This window comes from Mobula hypostoma, chromosome 1 (genome assembly GCF_963921235.1).
Source record: "Mobula hypostoma chromosome 1, sMobHyp1.1, whole genome shotgun sequence".
Lineage (NCBI taxonomy): Eukaryota > Metazoa > Chordata > Chondrichthyes > Myliobatiformes > Myliobatidae > Mobula > Mobula hypostoma.
The window spans coordinates 82124403-82146202 of record NC_086097.1 but is presented as its reverse complement, the minus strand read 5'-3'; the positions used below and the strand labels follow the sequence as shown (position 1 = coordinate 82146202).

General features: G+C 41.1%; 1 protein-coding gene across 1 annotated transcript in view; it reads left to right on the top strand.

Moving 5' to 3' along the window:
- fntb (farnesyltransferase, CAAX box, beta) overlaps positions 1 to 21800 on the top strand; it is a 101314-nt gene that overhangs the window by 33424 nt on the left and 46090 nt on the right. Inside the window, exon 3 of the mRNA XM_063051739.1 lies at positions 13401 to 13473. Within this exon, the coding sequence (XP_062907809.1) occupies positions 13401 to 13473 (73 nt within the window). The remainder of the gene's footprint in view (positions 1 to 13400; positions 13474 to 21800) is intronic.

Here is a 21800-nt window from a genome sequence, read left to right as displayed (position 1 = left end):
GGTATATGTTTGCACGTAAAATACCAAATAAATCCTAAAGGCTGTGGATACCAACCCAGACATGTTGGCGTCGGAAGGAAAGGATGAAGTTAGGTGTGATGTTTTGTATGTAGCTTCAAAAGGAAGCATTGTCTATAACTTTTTAAGTAGTGATTGCCTTTGCGTTTAGCATATAAATATCGAGCCCACATTGGGCTAGCAGACCTTTCTACTGAAAGCGTCTCCGTCCGTAGATGCCTGCTGTACCTTGTGTCGAATAAAGAAGCTGCTTTGTATCTACCAGTGACTCTGTCTCTCCGATGATTTCATCCACGCTACAACAATGAGCAAGCTAGTTAAAGATGGAGAAGTCCTTTGGTACTGATGGGATGCATCCCAGGGTACTAAAAGGAAAAGAGGAAGCTATAGCAGATGTATTTGTTATAATTTACCAAAATTCTCTGGGCTCTGGGCAGGTCTTAGCAAATTGAAAGACAGTGAATGTCATATTACTTTTTAAAAAAAATGGATGCAGGCAAAAGGTGAGCGAGTAAGTTTAACATCTGTAGTCGGGAAATGGTTGAAGCTATAGTTAAGGAAGACACAGTGAGGCATCCGGATAGAAGTGGTTCCAATTGGCAAACACTGTATGGGTTCACGAAGAGCAGGTCCTGTTGACAAATGTACTGGATTCCTATAAGGATATAAGGAGTGCAGTGGATAAAGGGGAACAGGTCGATTTTTGCATACTTGGATCTCCAGAAGACATTTCATAAGGTACCACGTAAAAGACTAATGTGGATGTATGAAGTGGGGGTGATGTATTCGCATGGATAGAGCATTGATTACTCAATAGAAGGCTGAGAGGACAGTTGGCAGTCAGTGGTGAGTGGAGTGCTGCAGGGGTCAGTGTTGGGCTTGCAACTTCTCAATGTACATTAGCGATTTGGAAGAGAGAATGAAATATAGCATATCTAAGTTTCCTGATGGCACTAAATTGAGTGAAAAAGCAAATTGTGTAAAGGAAATGGGGAGTCTGCAGAGAGATAGATTAAGTGAATGGGCCGGGATTTGGCAGTTGAAGTACAATGTTGATAAATGCAAGGTTGTTCACTTTCGAAGGAAAAATAGATCAGATTATTTAAATAGTGAAAGATTGAAGCATGCTGTTGTGCTGAGGTACCTGTGCATGGATCACAAAAGGTTGGACTGCAGGTGCAAAAGGTTATCTAAGAGGCAAATGGAATGTTGACCTTCATTGCAAGAGGGATTGAAGTTAAGAGCATGGAGGTAATGCTACAACTGTACAAGGTACTCGTGAGGCCACACCTCAATTATTGCAAGCAGTTAATGTCTCCTTACTTGAAGAAAAATATACTGGCTTTGGAGGTTGTGCAAAGGAGGGTCAGCAAGTTGATTCTGGATATGAGGGGGTTAGCTTATGGGGAGGGTCTTCAACTATAATCATTGGAATTCAAGAGCATGAGAGGATCTAAAAAGGAACAAATAACTATGAAAGGGATAGATCATATAGAGGCAAGAAAGTTGTTTCAACAAGGACTAGAACTAGGACACATAGCTTGAAGATTTGGAGGAAAAGGTATCAGGACGGAGATGAAAAGAAACAGCTTTCCCTAGAGAGTAGTGAATGTGTTGAATTATCTGCCCAGGGAAGCAGTAGAGGATCCTCATTAAATATATTGAAATGAGATAGTTTTTCTGCATAGCAGGGGTATTGAGGACTGTGGGAGGAAAAATCAAGTAGGTGGATCTGATCTCAGCCAGATCAGCCATGATCTTATTGAACAGTACTATGAATGTATAAACTGCATGAAACAATAAATATAAAGAAAGCCATATATTTATGTGGTGCAGCCTCAACAGGCCAGGTGCCGCTCCTGTTTCTTACATTATGTAATTTTTTATTAATAGTATTTTCAAAAAGTCATAAAGTTCAAAGTACAACTATGTCACCATATATTACCAAATCTGAGATTCAATTTCTTGTGGGCATACTCAATTAATCCATAATAGAATAATAGTCATAACAGAATCAATGAAAGACCGCACCAACTTGGGCATTCAACCATTGTTCAAATGACAAAAATTATGCAATTTTTTTTTTAGATTATGAAAACACTCAGTCCTCTTTTATTGTCATTTAGAAATGCATACATGCATTAAGAAATGATACAATGTTTCTCTGGAGTGATATCACAGAAAACAAGACAGACCAAAGACTAATACTGACAACAAGAGTAAGCAGTAAAGATGTCAGGAAAGACAGGCAGGTGATGGGGCAAATTTGTAGCCATTGGGATGAGTTGCAGTGCAATAAAGTTGCAGTGAAATCAAAGCAAAAAGTACTAAATACTGGTCTTCAGGTGTTATACTTAAATGCACACAGCATAAGGAATAAGGTGGATGATCTTGTCGTACAGCTACAGATTGGCAGGTATGATATTGTGGCTGTCACTGAGACGTGGCTAAAGGATGCATGTCTCTGAGAGCTGAACGTCCAAGGACACACGGTGTATCGGAAGGATAGGAAGGTAGGCAGAGAGTGAGGCTTGGCTTTATTGGTAAGAAATGATACTAAATCATTAGAAAGAGGTGATATAGGATCGGAAGGTGCCGAATCTTTATGGGTTGAGCTAAGAAATCGCAGGGGTAAAAGGACCCTGATGGCAGTTATTTATAGGCCTTCAAACAGCTGCAGTGATATAGACTACAAATTGCAACAGGAAATAGAAAAGGCTTGTCAGAAGGGCAGTGTTATGATAATTGTGGGGGATTTTAACATGCGAGTGTTTTGGGAAAATCGGGTCGGCACTGGATCTCGAGAGAATTTGTACAATGTCTGCGAGATGGCTTTTTAGAACAGCTTGTTGTTGAGCCCACTAGGGGATCGGCTGTACTGGATTGGGTATTGTGTAATGAACCGGAGGTGATTAGAGAGATTGAGGTGAAGGAACCCTCAGGAGGCAGTGATCATAACATGATTGAGTTCACTGAAATTTGAAAAAGAGAAGCCGAAATCTGATGTGTCGGTATTTCAGTGGAGTAAAGGAGATTACAGTGGCATGAGAGAGGAACTGGCCAAAGTTGACTGGAAAGGAACACTGGTGGGAAAGACGGCAGGGCAACAGTGGCTGGAGTTTATGCGAGAAGTGAGGAAGGTGCAAAACAGGTATATTCCAAAAAAGAAGAAATTTTCCAATGGAAAAAGGATGTAACCGTGGTTGACAAGAGAAGTCAAAGCCAAAGTTAAAGCAAAGGAGAGGGCATACAAGGAAGCAAAAATTAATGGGAAGACAGAGGATTGGGAAGTTTTTGAAAGTTTACAAAAGGAAACTAAGAAGGTCATTAAGAGGGAAAAGATAAACTCTGAAAGGGAGCTAGCAAATAATATCAAAGAGGATATTAAAAGCTTTTTCAAGTATATAAAGAGTAAAAGACAGGTGAGAGTAGATATAGGACCGATAGAAAATGATGCTGGAGAAATTGTAATGGGAGATAAGGAGATGGCAGAGTAACTGAATGAGTATTTTGCATCAATCTTCACTGAGGAAGACATCAGCAGTATACCGAGCACTCAAGGGTGGTAGAGAAGAGAAGTGTGCGCAGTCACAATTACGACAGAGGAAGTACTCCGGAAGCTGAATAGTCTAAAGGTAGATAAATCTCCTGGATCAGATGGAATGCGCTCGCGCGTTCTGAAGGAAGTAGCTGTGGAGATTGCGGAGGCATTAGCGATGATCTTTCAAAAGTCGATAGATTCTGGCATGGTTCCGGAGGACTGGAAGATTGCAAAAGTCACTCTGCTATTTAAGAAGGGGGGCAAGGAAGCAAAAAGGAAATTATAGACCTGTTAGCTTGACATCAGTGGTTGGGAAGTTGTTGGAGTCGATTGTCAAGAATGAGGTTACAGAGTACCTGGAGGCATATGACAAGATAGGCAGAACTCAGCATGGATTCCTTAAAGGAAAATCCTTCCTGACAAACCTATTACAATTTTTTGAGGAAATTACCAGTAGGCTAGACAAGGGAGATGAGGTGGATGTTGTATATTTGGATTTTCAGAAGGCCTTTGAGAAGGTGCCACACATGAGGCTACTTAACAAGATAAGAGCCCATGGAATTACGGGAAAGTTACATACGTGGAGAGAGCATTGGCTGATAGGCAGGAAACAGAGAGTGGGAATAAGTGTCTTATTCTGGTTGGCTGCCGGTTACCAGTGGTGTTACACAGGGGTCCGTGTTGGGGCCGATTCTTTTTACATTGTACATCAACGATTTGGATTATGGAATAGGTGGCTTTGTGGCTAAGTTTGCTGACGATATGAAGATAGGTGGAGGGGCCGGTAGTGCTGAGGAAATGGGGAGTCTGCAGAGAGACTTGGATGCATTGGAAGAATGGGCAAAGAAGTGGCAAATGAAATACAATGTTGGAAAGTGTATGGTTATGCACTTTGGCAGAAGAAATAAACGGGCAGACTATTATTTAAACGGAGAAAGAATTCAAAGTTCTGAGGTGCAACGGGACTTGGGAGTCCTCGTACAGGATACCCTTAAGGTTAACCTCCAGGTTGAGTCGGTGTTGAAGAAGGTGATTGCAATGTTGGCATTCATTTCTAGAGGAATAGAGTATAGGAGCAGGGATGTGATGTTGAGGCTCTATAAGGTGCTGGTGAGACCTCACTTGGAATACTGTGGGCAGTTTTGGTCTCCTTATTTAAGAAAGGATGTGCTGCCGTTGGAGAGGGTACAGAGAAGATTCACTAGAATGATTCTAGGAATGAGAGGGTTAACATATGAGGAACGTTTGTCCACTCTTGGACTGTATTCCTTGGAGTTTAGAAGAATGAGGGGAGACCTCATAGAAACATTTTGAATGTTGAAAGGCATGGACAGAGTGGATGTGGCAAAGTTGTTTCCCATGATGGGGGAGTTTAGTACGAGAGGGCATGACTTAAGGATTGAAGGGCGCCCATTCAGTACAGAAATGCGAAGAAATTTTTTTAGTCAGAGGGTGGTGACTCTATGGAATTTGTTGCCATGGGCAGCCGTGGAGGCCAAGTCATTGGGTGTATTTAAGACAGTGATTGATAGGTACCTGAGTAGCCAGGGCATCAAAGGTTATGGTGAGAAGACGGGGGAGTGGAACTAAATGGGAGAATGGATCGGCTCATGATCAAATGGTGCAGCAGATTCGATGGGCCGAATGGCTGACTTCTGCTCCTTTGTCTTACGGTCTTATGGTCTAAAACCACATAATTATAACATATAGTTACAGCAGTGCAAAGCAATACCATAATTTGATAAAGAGCAGACCATAGGCACAGTTTAAAAAAAAAAGTCTCAAGGTCTCGAGTTGATTGACTCCCAAGTACCCGATAGCAGGCGGCAAAAGGGAGAAATTCCCTGCCTTAAACCTCCAGGCACCGTCAACTTGCTGATACTTTGGAAGCAGCTGACCTTGAGTCCATCCATCCGAAAACTCCAAGCTTCCAAGCAGCTTCTCCGATACAGCCTCCTGAGCGCCTTCGACCTCTCCCTGGTTGCTGAAACACGCAAAGCCGAGGATTTCGAGGCCTTCAGCTCCAGAGATTCTGGTTACCACACAGTAGCAGCGGTAGCAAAGCAGACATTTCAGAAGTTTTCCAGATGTTCTGCTGTGCTCTCACGTCTGTCTCCATCACATCAGGATTGTGCAAAAAGAATGAAATAATAATAAATAAATAAGCAATAGATATTGAAAACAAGAGATGAAGAGTCTTTGAAAGTGAGTTGATAGGTTGTGGAAACAGTTCAGTGATGTGGAAACAGTTCAGTGATGGGACAAGTGAAGTTATCCCCTCTGGTTCAAAAGCCTGATGGCTGAGGGGTAATAACTGTCCCTGAGCCTGGTGGTGTGAGCCCTGTGGCTCCTGTACCAGCTTCCTGATGGTGGCAGCAAGAGGAGAGAATGACCTGGGTGGTGGGGTTCCCTGATGATGGACGCTGCTTTCCTGCAACAGTGCTCCCTATAAATACGTTCAATGGTGGAGAGGGCTTTACCTGTGAAGGAGCGGCTATATCCACTACTTTCTGTAGCATTTTCTGTTCCAGGGCATTGACATGTTTATTGCACAGTGGTACATAAATACTTCTTTAAAGAAACTTTTTCTGTTGCTGATACAGACCGTTGCTTGGTAACAAATGTTTTCCATGTTTACAAACAATTTTGGGAATTGGCTAATTATTATCAAGTGCACCAGTGAAATGATTTGTTTGCTTGCATCCAGACATCATTCCATTTATAAATTTGAGGAGGTACAAAAGGGAAAAACAAAAGAGAATGTGGAATATGTTGCTGTAATTATAGTGAAAGTGTAGACAGATAATAAAATACGAGAGTTATCATGAAGGAAATTGTGAGGTCAGAATTCATCTTGATTGTATAAGAGGTCCTTTAATAGCAGTGCAGAAGCTGTCCTTGAACCTGTGTGGCTTGGAAGGGGGAAACTGATTTGATTTGATTGCCATTTAGTCGTGGCCATTACAAAAATGTCTGTAGAGTTCAGATGTCAATAAGGTCAGCTAGGCTGAAGTACCCCATGTGAGTCATTAGTCCACTATTCGCAGTCAAATTTAAAATGATAGCCACCTGGGAAGATGTAGGCAGGTGGCTGGTGCTGGAAGAACCATAAAGAGTTGAATTTTCAAAAAGGAGAACAATGTGATTTTAAAAAAAGATGTTAAAATATCACAAGATGAAATGCTTTCTGATCTTCCATCAAAGGTGAAAGTATTTCAATTTGCAAAGTCTGCATCTCATTAGATTTCAGAATCATTTTGAATTTAACTGTTATTTTTAGCACTGCATTATTTTATTGAAGTAGAAAATATGCTACACTTGGCATGGTTAAAAAAATGACTGTTTTCTGGGAGACGCAGGAGATGGCGGTGGTCTACCATTAATCAGTAAGCTGCTTCTAATTCATTTATGTGCTTTGCCCTTCGGTTGAATCTGAGCTGATAAATACTGTCGTTGTGATGAGAAGTATGACATTTTCAGTTTTTCAGTTTTCATTTAAAGCTCCAGACTTGTAGTGAAATCATAAATGGTGTTAACATCTTGAAGACTGGATGATTGTGCCACTTCTACAGTGAAATGTGGGTGGCAGAAGAAGCATTTGAGTTCTTGCTTGTCAGATTTGATGTTCCTTTCGTCTTTTGACTTGCACATTTATCCCAACTTGTGCCTTAGTGATGGTACTATAATTTGCCTGTTAGTGCTGGTCAGGTGCAAAGAAGCGAAAGTTTAAAATTTAACACCATATTTAAGTAATTGTGGCATTTCTGCCAACTAATGTACTACACGGCAGTGAGAAATGTGTGCGTAAATACAGGAGAAATGCAACCTTTAGTAAATCCCTGCTGTGTGCTCTGGAAATAAATCTCAAGGTACTGCTGTGTGAATGCTTATGGACTAGAAAATGTAAGTGAAATTCACATGAGTGTTCTTTGTTTTGTTGGGTGTTATTAATCCAGACTGCAGATAGAATTGTACTTTTGAAGTGAGTGCTAGGTATCACAGAGTGGAATGCCTTTCCAAAATTATGAGCTTGCTCTTGATTGAGGGGATATTTATTATAAAATTGATATTTCTTTGAGACTGCAATGTCATGACTGGCAATCACGAAGAATAGGGAACGACAATGTAGCAAGTTAATGCAATTTTTAAGATGCTTTCAGAGTAACATTTTTGCATTCTGCAATAGATCATGGTTTCTTATTTGCTTTAAATGTATGTTTCTTTTACTGTTCCAAGAAACTTAGTGCTGTTAGAAAATGGGAAAATATTTCTATGTAATTAGTGTATATTCTTTAGACTTTATAAAAAGACAACAAACACAAATATACTAAATATCTTGTCTCAGTTGTGAATATTTGGATTTGTTTATTTTGTGACTTTTTCTGAATACTCAGATCAAGGGAAAATAGCAGCATTGTATGATCAAGGAATTGAAATGGCCTACTCCCAACAGTGTTATGTTAGCATTTATAAGCAAACCGCAACTTATAGTTTTGCTGCATTATTTAATTGCTTAAAGGCTAACCCTTGTTTTAAAAAAAATGCCAAGCCTTTGAAAATAAATCTGAACTCTATCATGAAGGGTCTATTTGTGTAAGTTATTTATCTTTCTTTTATAATAAGGGTAGACATCAAGTTGATTTATAATAAGCTACTGACAATGCATGGTCCATTTTATATTTTGTACTATTTTAACAAAATGCAAAGACACAGGCAAAATACTAGGTGACTAATTGCTGAACTTTGGGTCTCTACCATCCTATTGAAGCATATACAGGTTCCTTGAGTTAAATACACCAAGTGGGTATTAATAAACTCTAGCAGACAGTCAAACCCTCAAGTGGCTGTTTTTTCTGGAGAACAGCTTAAATAATCTGAATGTGTTTTATATGGTTCTGTGTACTAGAAAAACAATTGTAATGTCCTGGTTAAAATTTTTACTGCTACGTTGTAGGTATTTCATTTTAGAAGTTCTGTAAAAGCAGTGTGTTTTTAGGATGTTTTGGTTTCAGCTAAAAGATAAGGGGCTTTCAACTTTGGAATGTTGTGTCAGCCAACCAGGATAGTGGAACCGGGAGAAAGTTCGAGAGAACACCGCGGGGAGAGATTTGTGAGGGACGGTGTGGTTTGTGTGTTTTTTTTGCGGGAGTTGCGGAGAGGACAGGAGGGAAGATGGCTGAGAATACCTTGGGAAGGAGCATTCCTGTTGCACAAATTGCTTTGTGCAGATGAATGGCTCCAAGGAGAAAGGGCCAATACTTGCAAGAGAGTGCCCATTTATTCAAGATGGATTTTGAGTGAAGTTCAGAATGTGGTGTGTGCTTTCATGCAAATTGTGGGTCCAGTGCATGAGTAAAAAGGACGACTTCAAGATGAGCTCCAATTTTGTGTGCACGTTTGGACTGGGTTAACAGTAGTGGGCCTTTTTTTTTCCTTTTCCTACTAAATGTTCCATGAAGCTGAAATTTGTAAAGAACTGTCCTTTATGCAATGTATGATCTGTTATTTCATGCCGATTGACAATTGTCTATGAACAGTATTTACACAGCATTGGCTCAAATCGAGGTTTCTTCAATAGGACCATGACAACATTCCTGTTTGGCTGAACCCCAAATCATACCGACCCTAGATGTATATTGTTTATGAAAGGTGGTCTTCTCACCACTGAGTCCTGTTCTGTTAATGGGGCCGACAGCAAGCCAAGTTTCCATATGAGCCCAGTGAGGGGGCTGCGCAGTCTAACACCATAACATGATAAGCAATATGAAACAGCTTTCTTGAATTGAGAATGATGCTTGTGAGAAATATCTCCCACCCCTTTGTTTAGGAACGTTGCAGTAGCTACAATTGAAAGAGGCAGCAACCTCACTGAAAACCAGTCACAGCAGGTACTTGGAACTTGATGTGATTTGATTGTGGCGGTACTAGTTTAAGATGTTTTGTTTATTTCATGTGTGACTGCATTAATATTCATCCTTTCAAAGCTGTTGTCAGTTCTGGAAATCTGCCTTTTATTTCTTAAGTCTTGGTTCAAATTACACCAATTGTTCAAACATTCCTTTATGATAAGAACCTCTTGAGCTATTATTTTAGTGTGGATTTTATACAACGGAGTAGACATCTGTGATTGGCAGATAATTGAATAAAAATTAAAAATTAGTTTTATTTGTCACATGTACATTGAAGCATACAGTGAAAAGTGCTAGATATGTCACCATCCAGCACAGTTCAAGGGTGTGCTGGGACAATCCACAAGTGTCACCATGTTTCTGGCACGAACCTAGCATACCCACAACTTACTAGCCTAACCATTTGGAATGTGGGAGGGAACAGAGCACCCGGAGGAAACCCATGCAGTAATGGGGAGAATATCAAAACTCCTTACAGACAGCGAACCCAGGTCACTGGCACTGTAATAGCATTTTGCTCACCACAGTTGCTAGGTCATCTGTGTATGAGTATTTAATCATACAGAGTCTTCTGATGCAGTGAGTGACAATTGGTTTGCAAGCTCAAGTATCTTCTTTCTATGTATGGGATCATGCTTTGCAAAGCCTAGTAAGTGTTTCTACTTTAGAAGTTTGCGCAGATTCAGTGTGTCATCTAAAACTTTGGCAAACTTCTTTTGATGTACAGTGGAGAGTATATTGACTGGTTGTATGGAAACACAAATGCTCTTTAATGGAAAGCCTCCAAAAAGTAGTGGATATGACCTAGATCATCATGGGTAAAGCTCTCACCACCATTGAGGACATCTATAAGGAGGATGTTGCAGGAAAGTAGCATCCCTCATCAAGGACCTCCACCATCCAGGCCATGCTTTCTTCTTGCTGCTACCATCATGAACGTGGTACGGGAACCTCAGGAGCCACACTGCCAGGTTCAGGAATGGTTATTACCCTCAACCATCAGGCTCTTGAACCAGAGGGGATAACTTCATTCAACTTCACTCATCCCAACACTGAACTATTCCTACAACTATGAACTCACTGTCAAGGTCTCCTCTTCTCATGTTCTTGGTATTTATTGCTTATGTATTTGTAACGTGCTGTAAGGATTCACTGCTAATGTAATGGCTTCTCTGTAATGTTTCACTGCTAAGGCTAATGAAATGGCTTCTCTGTAATGTTCACTGCTGAGGTAACAGTTTCCCTGTAGCAGCAATGTTTGGGTTATGGCTGGAGATAACAGAATTGTGGTATGCATGTTAGCCAATGAAGATTTTATTGCTCTGTCTTGTGAATCTGGAAGGAGTTTTTTCGCGGGCTTTTGCTGGGGAGAGAGGAGAGAAGACACGAATGGAGAGATTTGGTAGACCGCCGGATGGGGTGGACTTGGAGCGAGGGTCCAAAGGGCAGCGACGATCGTAGGAGGTCAATGATGGACAATCAACTTATGAGTGAGCTCCAACTTTGCGCAACAGACTGTTTAATAAATTGGGCCTTTTTTTTCCCTTTTTCTTTGTTTCTTTACTAACCATATAGTCAAAGTAAGAATTATAAAGCTTAAACAACAGGAATTCTGCAGATGCTGGAAATTCAAGCAACATACATCAAAGTTGCTGGTGAACGCAGCAGGCCAAGCAGCATCTATAGGAAGAGGCGCAGTCGATGTTTCAGGCCGAGACCCTTAGTCAGGACTAACTGAAGGAAGAGTGAGTAAGGGATTTGAAAGCTGGAGGGGGAGGGGGAGATGCAAAATGATAGGAGAAGACAGGAGGGGGAGGGATAGAGCCGAGAGCTGGACAGGTGATAGGCAAAAGGGGATATGAGAGGATCATGGGACAGGAGGCCTAGGGAGAAAGACGGGGGGGGGGGGTGACCCAGAGGATGGGCAAGAGGTATATTCAGAGGGGCAGAGGGAGAAAAAGGAGAGTGAGAGAAAGAATGTGTGCATAAAAAGGAGTAACAGCTGGGGTACGAGGGGGAGGTGGGGCCTAGCGGAAGTTAGAGAAGTCAATGTTCATGCCATCAGGTTGGAGGCTACCCAGACGGAATATAAGGTGTTGTTCCTCCAACCTGAGTGTGGCTTCATCTTTACAGTAGAGGAGGCCGTGGATAGACATGTCAGAATGGGAATGGGATGTGGAATTAAAATGTGTGGCCACTGGGAGATCCTGCTTTCTCTGGCGGACAGAGCGTAGATGTTCAGCAAAGCGGTCTCCCAGTCTGCGTCGGGTCTCACCAATATATAAAAGGCCACATCGGGAGCACCGGACGCAGTATATCACCCCTTATAAAGCTTAATTATTTGATCGCATATTATGTACTACTGTTTGTTATTTTGGGGTACTGATTTGTAATGGGGGACACGTCGCGCAGCATCCACCCAAACGAGATTTCTTAAGTTTGGCCAGGCCGGGGGTTATCACCCCCTCTATTAAACTGCTAGCCGAAGTGAGAGTTACATATTCATTATTTTGTTTGTTTTTTAAATTTTTGTATTGGCATAGTTTGTCATCTTTTGCGCATGTTTTTCTTGTCTGTCTTGTGTATGGTTTTTGATTGATTTTTTTGTGTTTCTTTGTGTTTATTGAGTATGTCTGCAAGAAAATGAACCTCAGGGTTGGATATGGTGGCATATATGTACTTTGATAATAAATTTACTTTGAACTTTGATGTAATGCACAGTTTGCATTCCCTTGCCAGGGTTCATTTCTTTTGTTCACATGCAACAATGGTTATAGGTGCAATGACCAATTTGCCGTTCTTGGAATCAAGTTTGTATCAATTCAATTTTTGTAAAAAAATTAAGTTTGGAACAAAATGAAGCTACTTACCAAGTCTTCTCCCTGCCAATTGTGTAAGTTAAAGTGCTTCAAGGCTTGGTTGGATTGACTTGGATGATAAAATTTAGACCAGCCAGCTACTTTAAATGAAGCAGTAAAGCTGGAGAGAGAGTGGCTAACTGTTTTTCAGGACTGCTCAGTTATTGGCTACTCCAATTTTATGAATATTAAAATATGTAAATTCAATATTACACTCTGTGATACATTATGAAATGAAGCACATTGCATATACTTTCCTTATCCAGGTCAGAAGCCATACCTTCAGCACCTCTTGAATGACGTTTTGTGAATGACAGTTACTGCTTCAAATACAATTACACTTTCAATTTCTTGGAAGTTGTGCAAAAAACTGAGGTGGCTTTGGGAACAATGGCACATAAACTGTTTTGTGTCAGTTATAACAAACTCAGTCGCAGCTGGCATCTGAATTCATTTTCCAGGCTTGTATTTCTGAAACTTCAGAGTTGTGCTTTTATTAAAAGAAAATAGTCTGTTCATCATCCTGAGAGGGAACATATAAGTTTAAAACTTTTAGATTTTATAACTAGGCCTCATCATGGATATTTGTGTTGGAGTCGTTGAACACAAAGCGCATGGAGTTTCATTTGGTGTTTTGTGTAGTAATGCTGTAACATAATCTCTGGATTCTTTCAAGAAAGAGTTAGATAGAGCTCTTAAAGATAGCGGAGTGAAGGGATATGGGGAAAAGGCAAGAAAAGGGTACTGATTGTGGATGATCAGCCATGATCACAGTGAATGGTGGTGCTGGCTCGAAGGGCTGAATGGCCTACTCCAGCACCTGTTGTCTATTGTCTATAACTTCTCCTTTCCTTGAATGCAAGATGGTCATTATTTACACAATGAAACACTTAAGCTTCAGTGCATCAATTCATGGTGTGATTTGAGCCCTGTAGTTAGAACTATAATTGTTGCTTCTAACTTCCAAGTTAATGAAAACCAGTCCAAAAGTATAAATGAATATGTCAGTTTTCAGTACTGTTTATATACTGTATAAATGTAATGGCTGATCCAATTGTGTCTGATATTTTACAGGCCTTTTCTGCAAAGGGAGAAACATTTCCAGTACTTGAAGAAAGGTTTGAGGCACCTCTCTGAGTCCTATACGGTAAGACTTCAGACAAGGGAAGTGGAAATGATTTTGTGAATCCTGAACTTCTGATATGTAGCTTCATGATGAAGTTTGGAGCTGCTGAAATATTTTGATCTATTAACTTCCGCACTGTACTACTTTAAATTACAGTTTGGGAGATTTTTCCCAAATGAAAATGAAGGAATGCAGTTATTTTATTTGGGATTCAAGTGTTTTAAACAGAAAATATGTTGCTTTAAAACTAACCGTTGTTTATATGAATCCAAGGCATAAACAGCTAAAATATTTTCCTTGGAGAATATTTTCAAGATTATTGATAGGATGACAAACCACAAGATTTTTTCAGTGATTGTTATCTTTATACTTACCTGCAGATTAGCCCTTGATATATGGAAAATTATTGGTTGCTACAATCCATAAAGTAGGGGTTTTGCCATTAGACTTGTTCTGCGGGGTTCTACTGCTTGAGTGTAGAAGTTAGGGAGGGAAATCCAATCTCCTCTCGCTGAACCCTGTATTCATAGCTTGTAGAAATTATGTTATTGTTAAGCCGAAGGTTTGCTTGCTATTCAAGAATAATAAAATTATTTTGAGAACACAGATAGGTGTCAACTGGATTATGGCCATTTATGATTTGAATGGTGCTTTTAGGTTAGTCGGCTAATCAGGCAGCATCTATGGAAAAGAGTAAACAGTTAACATTTTGGGCCAAGACCCTTCATCAGGACTGGTTTCCTTCAATCCTGATGCAGGGTCTCAGCCCGAAACGTTGACTGCTTACTCTTTTCCATTGATGCTGCCTGGCCTTCTGAGTTCCTCCAGCATTTTGTGCGTGTTGCTTTGGATTTCCAGCATCTGCAGATTTTCTTGTATCAGACAGCTGATGTCATTGAATGTGGTACACATGAGCAATTATGGACCCAATTGAAATAAAGGAAAATCAAGCGACATAGGTGACAACAGGGCTTTGCTTCCAGATGAGTTCAATGCTTTCTATGCTTACTTTGACCTTTAAAACATGGAGGAACCATCACAAACTCCCACAGTCCCTGATGATCCTGTGTTTACGGCACTTTGCATTTTGGTAAATTGGATCACTTGGCTGTCCTTCAACCTGTATATAGACAGAGGCTAAAGAGCAAAGCTCCAGAGAGTTGGTCACGGGAGGCAGAGGAGCCGCTACGGGATTGCTTTGAGTCAGTGAACTGGGTCGTCTTCAAGGACTCCTCTGTGGATCTGAATAAATACACCATGCTTGTCACAGACATTACTAAAACAGTTGTAGACAAGTGTGCCCCCCCAAAATTATTCAGAATCTTCCCCAATAAGAAGCCCTGGGTGAACCATGTGATCCGCAATCTGCTGAAGGCCAGATCAAATGCACTCAAGTCTAGTGAATAAGAAAGTTACAAGAGGTCCAGGTATGATCTCGGGAAAACCATCTCATGGGCTAAATGGTAATTCTGCACTAAACTTGAATCAATGAAGAAATTTTGACAGTTGTGGTTTTATCACCTTTTGTAAAGTTAAATGAAGTGATATGGGTGACAACTGGGCTTCACTTCCAACTGAGCTCAATGCCTTCTATGTTTACTTTGACCATCTAAACATGAAGGAACAATCGTGAGCTCCCACAGCTCTCAATGGTCCTGTGGTAAGCCTCTGAGGCCGATGTGCAAGTAGACTTTAGGAGGGTGAACCCATGAAAATCATTCAGCCAAGACAAGGTGCCTGGCCACGTACTAAAGACCTATGCTGATCAACTGGTGGGAGTGTTCATGAAATCTTTGTCCTCTCACTTCGGCAGTATGAGATATCCACCTGCTTCAAGCAGGCTTCACTTACTGATGCCTGAGAAGAAAATAGTAACCTACGTACGTGACTGTCATCTACTAGTACTGACATCCACAGTGATGAAGTGTTTTGAGAGGTTGGTGATAAAACATATTCTGCCTGAGAAGCGAATTGGATCATCTTTATCAACTACAGCTCAGCATTCAATGGTAATCCTCTCAAAACTAATCAATAAGCTTGAGCCTCATTACCTCCTTGTGCAATTGGATCTTTGATTTCCTCACTTGCAGACCCTAGTCAGTTCACATTGGCAACAACATCTCCTCCACAATCTCCATCAACGTAGGTGCATCTCAAGGCTGTGTGCTTAGCCTCCTGCTCTATTTGTTTACACTTATGACTGTGTGGCTAAGCACAACCTCAAAGCCATATTCAAGGTTGTTGATGACACCACTGTCATAGGCCGAATCAAAGGTGGTGTTGAATCAGCATTTAGGATGGAAATTGAAAATCTGGCTGAGTGGTGCCACAACAACAACCTCTCACTCACTGTCAGAAGACCAAGGAGCTGATTAATGACTTCAGGAGGAGAAAGCTAGAGGTCCATAAACCAGCCCTCATCGGAGGATCAGAGGTGGAGAGGGTCAGCAATAAATTCCTCCATCTTTTCATTTCAGAGGACCTATCCTGGTCCTGGCACATAAGTGCAAGTATGAAGAAAGCACGGGAGTGCCTCTGCTTCCTTAGGAGTTTGTGAAGATTTGGCATGATACCTAAAACTTTGACAAACTTCTATAGATGTATGGTGTAGAGTATACTGACTGGGTGCATCATAGCCAGTTGTGGAGGCAGATGTTGGTAAAACCTCAGACAAAGTTAGGAATCAAAAGTTGAGCATCCTGAGCCATGTATATTTCAATGCAAGAAGTACAGAAAAGGCTGATGATAGTGCTGAAGATGAAGAGGCTGGTTTACAAAAGGAGGTATTGTGTAGTCAGGAGATGCTGCTGATAGTGCAAAATTGCAGTCAACAGAATGAGTTACAATGTAAAAGGCGGACAAAATCAAAAAAGGTGTTCATTCAATCAACAGGACTGAAGGTGTTGTATTTGAATGTGCGCAGTATACAGAATAAGGTAGAGGAATTTGTAGCACAGAGGCAGAGTGGCATGTACAATGTTGCAGGCATCACTGAATCACGGCTGAAAGAAGATTTTAACTGAGAGCTTAATATCTAAGAATACACATTTTATCAAAACGACTGGCAGAAAGGCAGAGGGGGCGGCATTGCTCTGTTGGTAAAAAATGAAATTAAATCATTAGAGGGAGGTTAGGCAGCATCTCTTGGAAGAGGTACAGTCGACTTTTCGGGCCAAGACCCTTCGTCAGGACTAACTGAAAGAAGAGCTAGTGAGAGTTTTGAAAGGGGGAGGGGGAGATCCAAAATGATAGGAGAAGACAGGAGGGGGAGGGATAGAGCCGAGAGCTGGACAGTTGATTGGCAAAAGGGATATGAGAGGATCATGGGACAGGAGGCCCAGGGAGAAAGAAAAGGGGGAGGGGGGAAAAAACTGAGAGGATGAGCAAGGGGTATAGTCAGAGGGACAGAGGGAGAAAAAGGAGAGAGAGAGAAATAATGTGTTTATATAAATAAATAACGGATGGGGTACGAGGGGGAGGTGGGGCATTAGCGGAAGTTTGAGAAGTCAATGTTCATGCCATCAGGTTGGAGGCTACCCAGACGGAATATAAGGTGTTGTTCCTCCAACCTGAGTGTGGCTTCATCTTTACGGTAGAGGAGGCCATGGATAGACATATCAGAATGGGAATGGGACTGCTGCGTTCACCAGCAACTTTGAGTTGTGTTGCTTGAATTTCAAGCATCTGCAGAATTCCTCGTGTGTGTGTGTGTGTGTGTGTGTGTGTGAGAGAGAGAGAGGTTAGATAGGGTTGCAAGGTGTTGAATCATTGTGGATATAGCTAAGGGACTGTAAGGGTAAAAATACCCTGATGGGAGTTGTATACAAACCCCCAAACAGTAGTAAGGCTGTGGTCTACAAGTTACAACAGGAGATAGAAAATGCATGCCAAAAGGGTAATGTTACAATAGTCATGGATTTCAATATGCATGTAAATTGGGAAAATCACTTTGGTGCTGCATTCCAAGGGGGGAATTTCTAGAGTGCCTATAAATGGGCTTTTTAGAGCAGCTCGTGGTTGAGCCCACTAGGGGTCCTCTATTCTGGATTGGGTGTTGTGCAATGAAGCAGAATTGATTAAAGAGCTTAAGGTAAAAGAACCCTTAGGGGCAAGTGTTCATAATATGATAAAGTAACCCTGAAATTTGAGAAGGAATAGCTAAAGTCTTATGTATCAGTATTTCAGTGAATTACAGAGGCATGAGAGAGGAGTTTGCCAGAATTGATTGGAAAAGAACACTGGCAGGGATGATGGCAGAGTAGCAAATGTTGGACTTTCTGGAAGCAATTCAGAATGCACAGGATATATACATTCCAAAGAGGAAGAAGTATTCTTCTGATTAGAAAGGCTGGTTCTATTATAGGAGTCAAACTGGACATACTGGAGGTTGTGGTAGAACAAAGGACCCTCCAGAAAATCCTGCCAATTCCAGACATTTCTCAACCCCTGCATTCCACCTTGGCTAAACAGAGGAGCACTTTCAGTAATAGACTATGACAACTGCACTGCTCCAAAAAGTGCTATGTGAGGTTATTCTTATTCTCGGTCATCAAGCTCTATAATGAGTCAACCTATAGCCGGAGAAGAGATCTTGCAAACTTTGACTTGTAAATCTTGTATATCTTTTTCTAAGTGAACTTATTTTTATTCTTAGTTCTCTTCTAATATTTGTGTACCTGTGTACTTGTAATGCTGCTGTGACACTGTTATTTCCTTGGGATCAATGAAGTATCTATAAATGCAAGATGATACAACTGTGGCTAACAAGAGTAGTCAAACCCAATATAAAAAAGCCAAAGAGAGGGCATATAATAGAGCAAAAATTAGTGAGAAGTTAGAGTATTAGGAAACTTTTAAAGACCAACAGAAGGCAACTAAAAACATCATTAAGAAGGTAAAGGTCCCTTCCAGTTCGCTTACCAGCCCCGACTAGGAGTTGAGGATGCCATCGTCTACCTGCTAAACTGTGTCTACACCCACCTGGACAAGCCAGCAAGCGCTGTGAGGGTCATGTTTTTTGACTTCTCCAGTGCGTTCAACACCATCCGCCCTGCTCTGCTGGGGGAGAAGCTGACAGCGATGCAGGTGGATGCTTTCCTGGTGTCATGGATTCTTGATTACCTGACTGGCAGATCATAGTACGTGTGCTTGCAACACTGTGTGTCCGACAGAGTGATCAGCAGCACTAGGGCTCCACAGGGGACTGTCTTGTCTCCCTTTCTCTTCACCATTTACACCTCAGACTTCAACTACTGCACAGAGTCTTGTCATCTTCAGAAGTTTTCTGATGACTCTGCCATAGTTGGATGCATCAACAAGGGGAGATGAGGCTGAGTACAGGGCTGCAGTAGGAAACTTTGTCACATGGTGTGAGCAGAATTATCTGCAGTTTAATGTGAAAAAGACTAAGGAGCTGGTGGTAGACCTGAGCAGAGCTAAGGCACCGGTGACCCCTGTTTCCATCCAGGGAGTCAGTGTGGACATGGTGGAGGATTACAAATACCTGGGGATACGAACTGACAATAAACTGGACTGGTCAAAGAACACTGAAGCTGTCTACAGGAAGGGTCAGAGCCGTCTCTATTTCCTGAGGAGACTGAGGTCCTTTAACATCTGCCGGACAATGCTGAGGATGTTCTATGAGTCTGTGGTGGCCAGTGCTATCATGTTTGCTGTTGTGTGCTGGGGCAGCAGGCTGAGGGTAGCAGACACCAACAGAATCAACAAACTCATTCGTAAGGTCAGTGATGTTGTGGGGATGGAACTGGACTCTCTGATGGTGGTGTCTGAAAAGAGGATGGTGTCCAAGTTGCATGCCATCTTGGACAATGTCTCCCATCCACTACATAATGTACTGGGTGGGCACAGGAGTACATTCAGCCAGAGACTCATTCCACCGAGATGCAACACAGAGCATCATAGGAAGTCATTCCTGCCTGTGGCCGTCAGACTTTACAACTCCTCCCTTGGAGGGTCAGACACCCTGAGCCAGTAGGCTGGTCCTGGACTTATTTCCTGGCATAATTTACAAATTACTATTTAACTATTTATGGTGTTATTACTATTTATTATTTATGGTGCAACTGTAACGAAAACCAATTTCCCCCGGGATCAATATAGTATGACTATGACTATGACTAGGTCGGATACGAAAATAAGCTTGCCAATAATATTAATGAGGATACCAAAAGTTTCATGAGATACATAAAAGTGTAAAAGAGAGGCAAGAGTATATATTGGATTGCTGGAGAACTATCCTGGAGAGGTAGTAGTGGGAGACAAGGAAAGGGCAGACGAACTGTATAAGTATGTTACATTATTCTTCACAGTGGAAGACACTAGCAGTATGGTGAAGTTCCAGCTGTCAGGGCTCATGAAATTTGTGAAGTTACCATTACTGAAGAGAAGATTCTTGGGAAACTGAAAGGTCTGAAGGTAGATAAGTCACCTGGACCAGATGGTGTACACAACAGCGTTCAGAAAGAGGTGGTTGAAGAGATTGTAGAGGCATTAATAATGATCTTTCAAGAATCACTAGATTCTGGAATGGTTCTGAAAGACAGGGAAATTGCAAATGTCATTTGGCTCTTCAAGAAGGGAGAGAGGCAGAGGAAAGGAAACTATAGGCCTGTTAGTCTGACCTCAGTGGTTGGGAAGATGTTCAAGTTGATTATTAAGGATAAGATCTCAGGGCCGAAAAGGCCTGTTATCGTGCTGCATCTCTTTTTTTTAAAAAAGGTATTACGAAGTTTTATCTTTGTATTGATTTTTTTTAGCTACTTTAGCAAATTTTTTTTTTTACAGAAGTATAGAAAACTAACAAAGCAAGAGGAGCCCTTGTGACTTTTTGTATCTGTGCCAGTCCAAATAGACAGCTATCCAACTTAATCTCTTCTTTTACCAATATGTTGTACCACTGCAAGTTGTGGTCCTTCTGGTGTATATTCAAATACTGTATAGAAGCAATGAGGATTTCACCTCTACCACCCTTTGAGACAGTCAGTTCCAGATATCTACCATACTCTCACTCAAAAAAAATTGCCTCATCTCTCTTGTAATCCTATTTTCTTAAATCTGTATCTTATATTTTTAATTTCTCAGCAAATATTTCTCCTATTAATCTGTGTTATGTTCTTCATAATGTTTTGAACTGTAATTACAGCTGCTAAGCCTCTTTTGCTCTGAAGAAAACTGTCACACATACTTTCTATTACTGTCTCTATTTTCATACATCTCCTCTGCTCTCCAGTGTAATTGTGGTTTTCTGTAGTGTGATAACCAGCTCTGTAAATAGTACTCAGGCTATGGTTTGACTTATGTAGTATACAGTACATGCATAAACTCCTTGCTCTTATTCTTTAGATAACAAAGGGAAGCACCCCATATGCCAACTTAATCACCAGATGGAATTCATTTGCTATCCTTTTAACTATCTGGTGGACATACATTCCTTTGTCCTACCATATCACTCAAAATCCTGCCATTTATTGTATGTTTCCTTGGATATGGCAGCCTTAACAGATGGATAACACCGAGTTGCAAGACAATTCGATTGATAATGCCCCAGTATCAGGTACTTGATACTGGTGGTCTGATTGAAGTGAGATGAGTGAGGCTGTAACTTCATTAAGAAGCCCACCCCTTCATACGAACATAAGGAATAGGAACAGGAGTCGGCCATCCGGCCCATCGAGCCTGCCCTGCCAATCAATAAGATCATGGCTGATCTGTCCATGAACTCAGCTCCATCTACCTGCCATTTCCCCATAACCCTTCATTCCCTTACTATGTAAAAACCTATCTAACTGTTCCTTAAATATATTTAGTGCAGAAGCCTCAACTGCTTCCCTGGGCAGAGAATTCCACAGATTCACCACTCTCTGGGGAAAAACAGTTTCTGCTCATCTCCATCCTAAATCTTCTCCCCTAAATCTTGAGGCAATGTCCCCAAGAACCCCACTTCATCCTCACATAAGAAAGGAGGAGTGATATAATCTGGAATATATGAATGTGGGGTCTCAGGAGAAGGTGATGATGAAGATGGAAAAGCTTACACTAGATGAGCTGTGAGAGCTGAGAGGGTATGTGTAGTTTGAGGCAATGGAATCGATGAATAATTGGCTTTTATATTCGCCTGAACTATCACAAAAATAATATTGTTTCAAGCCCTAGTACATAACCAACATGAGCACTTTATTTTTATAGTGTTTTGCAGAAAACATATATTTGTTTTTTCTTTTGTAAGTCTAAAGTAGCAATGTTCAGTGTAAGGATAAATTTTACTTTTAGTACTCTATAGGTATACTTGTTTCATAACTTTATGAAATTGCAACATAAAAACCTATTTA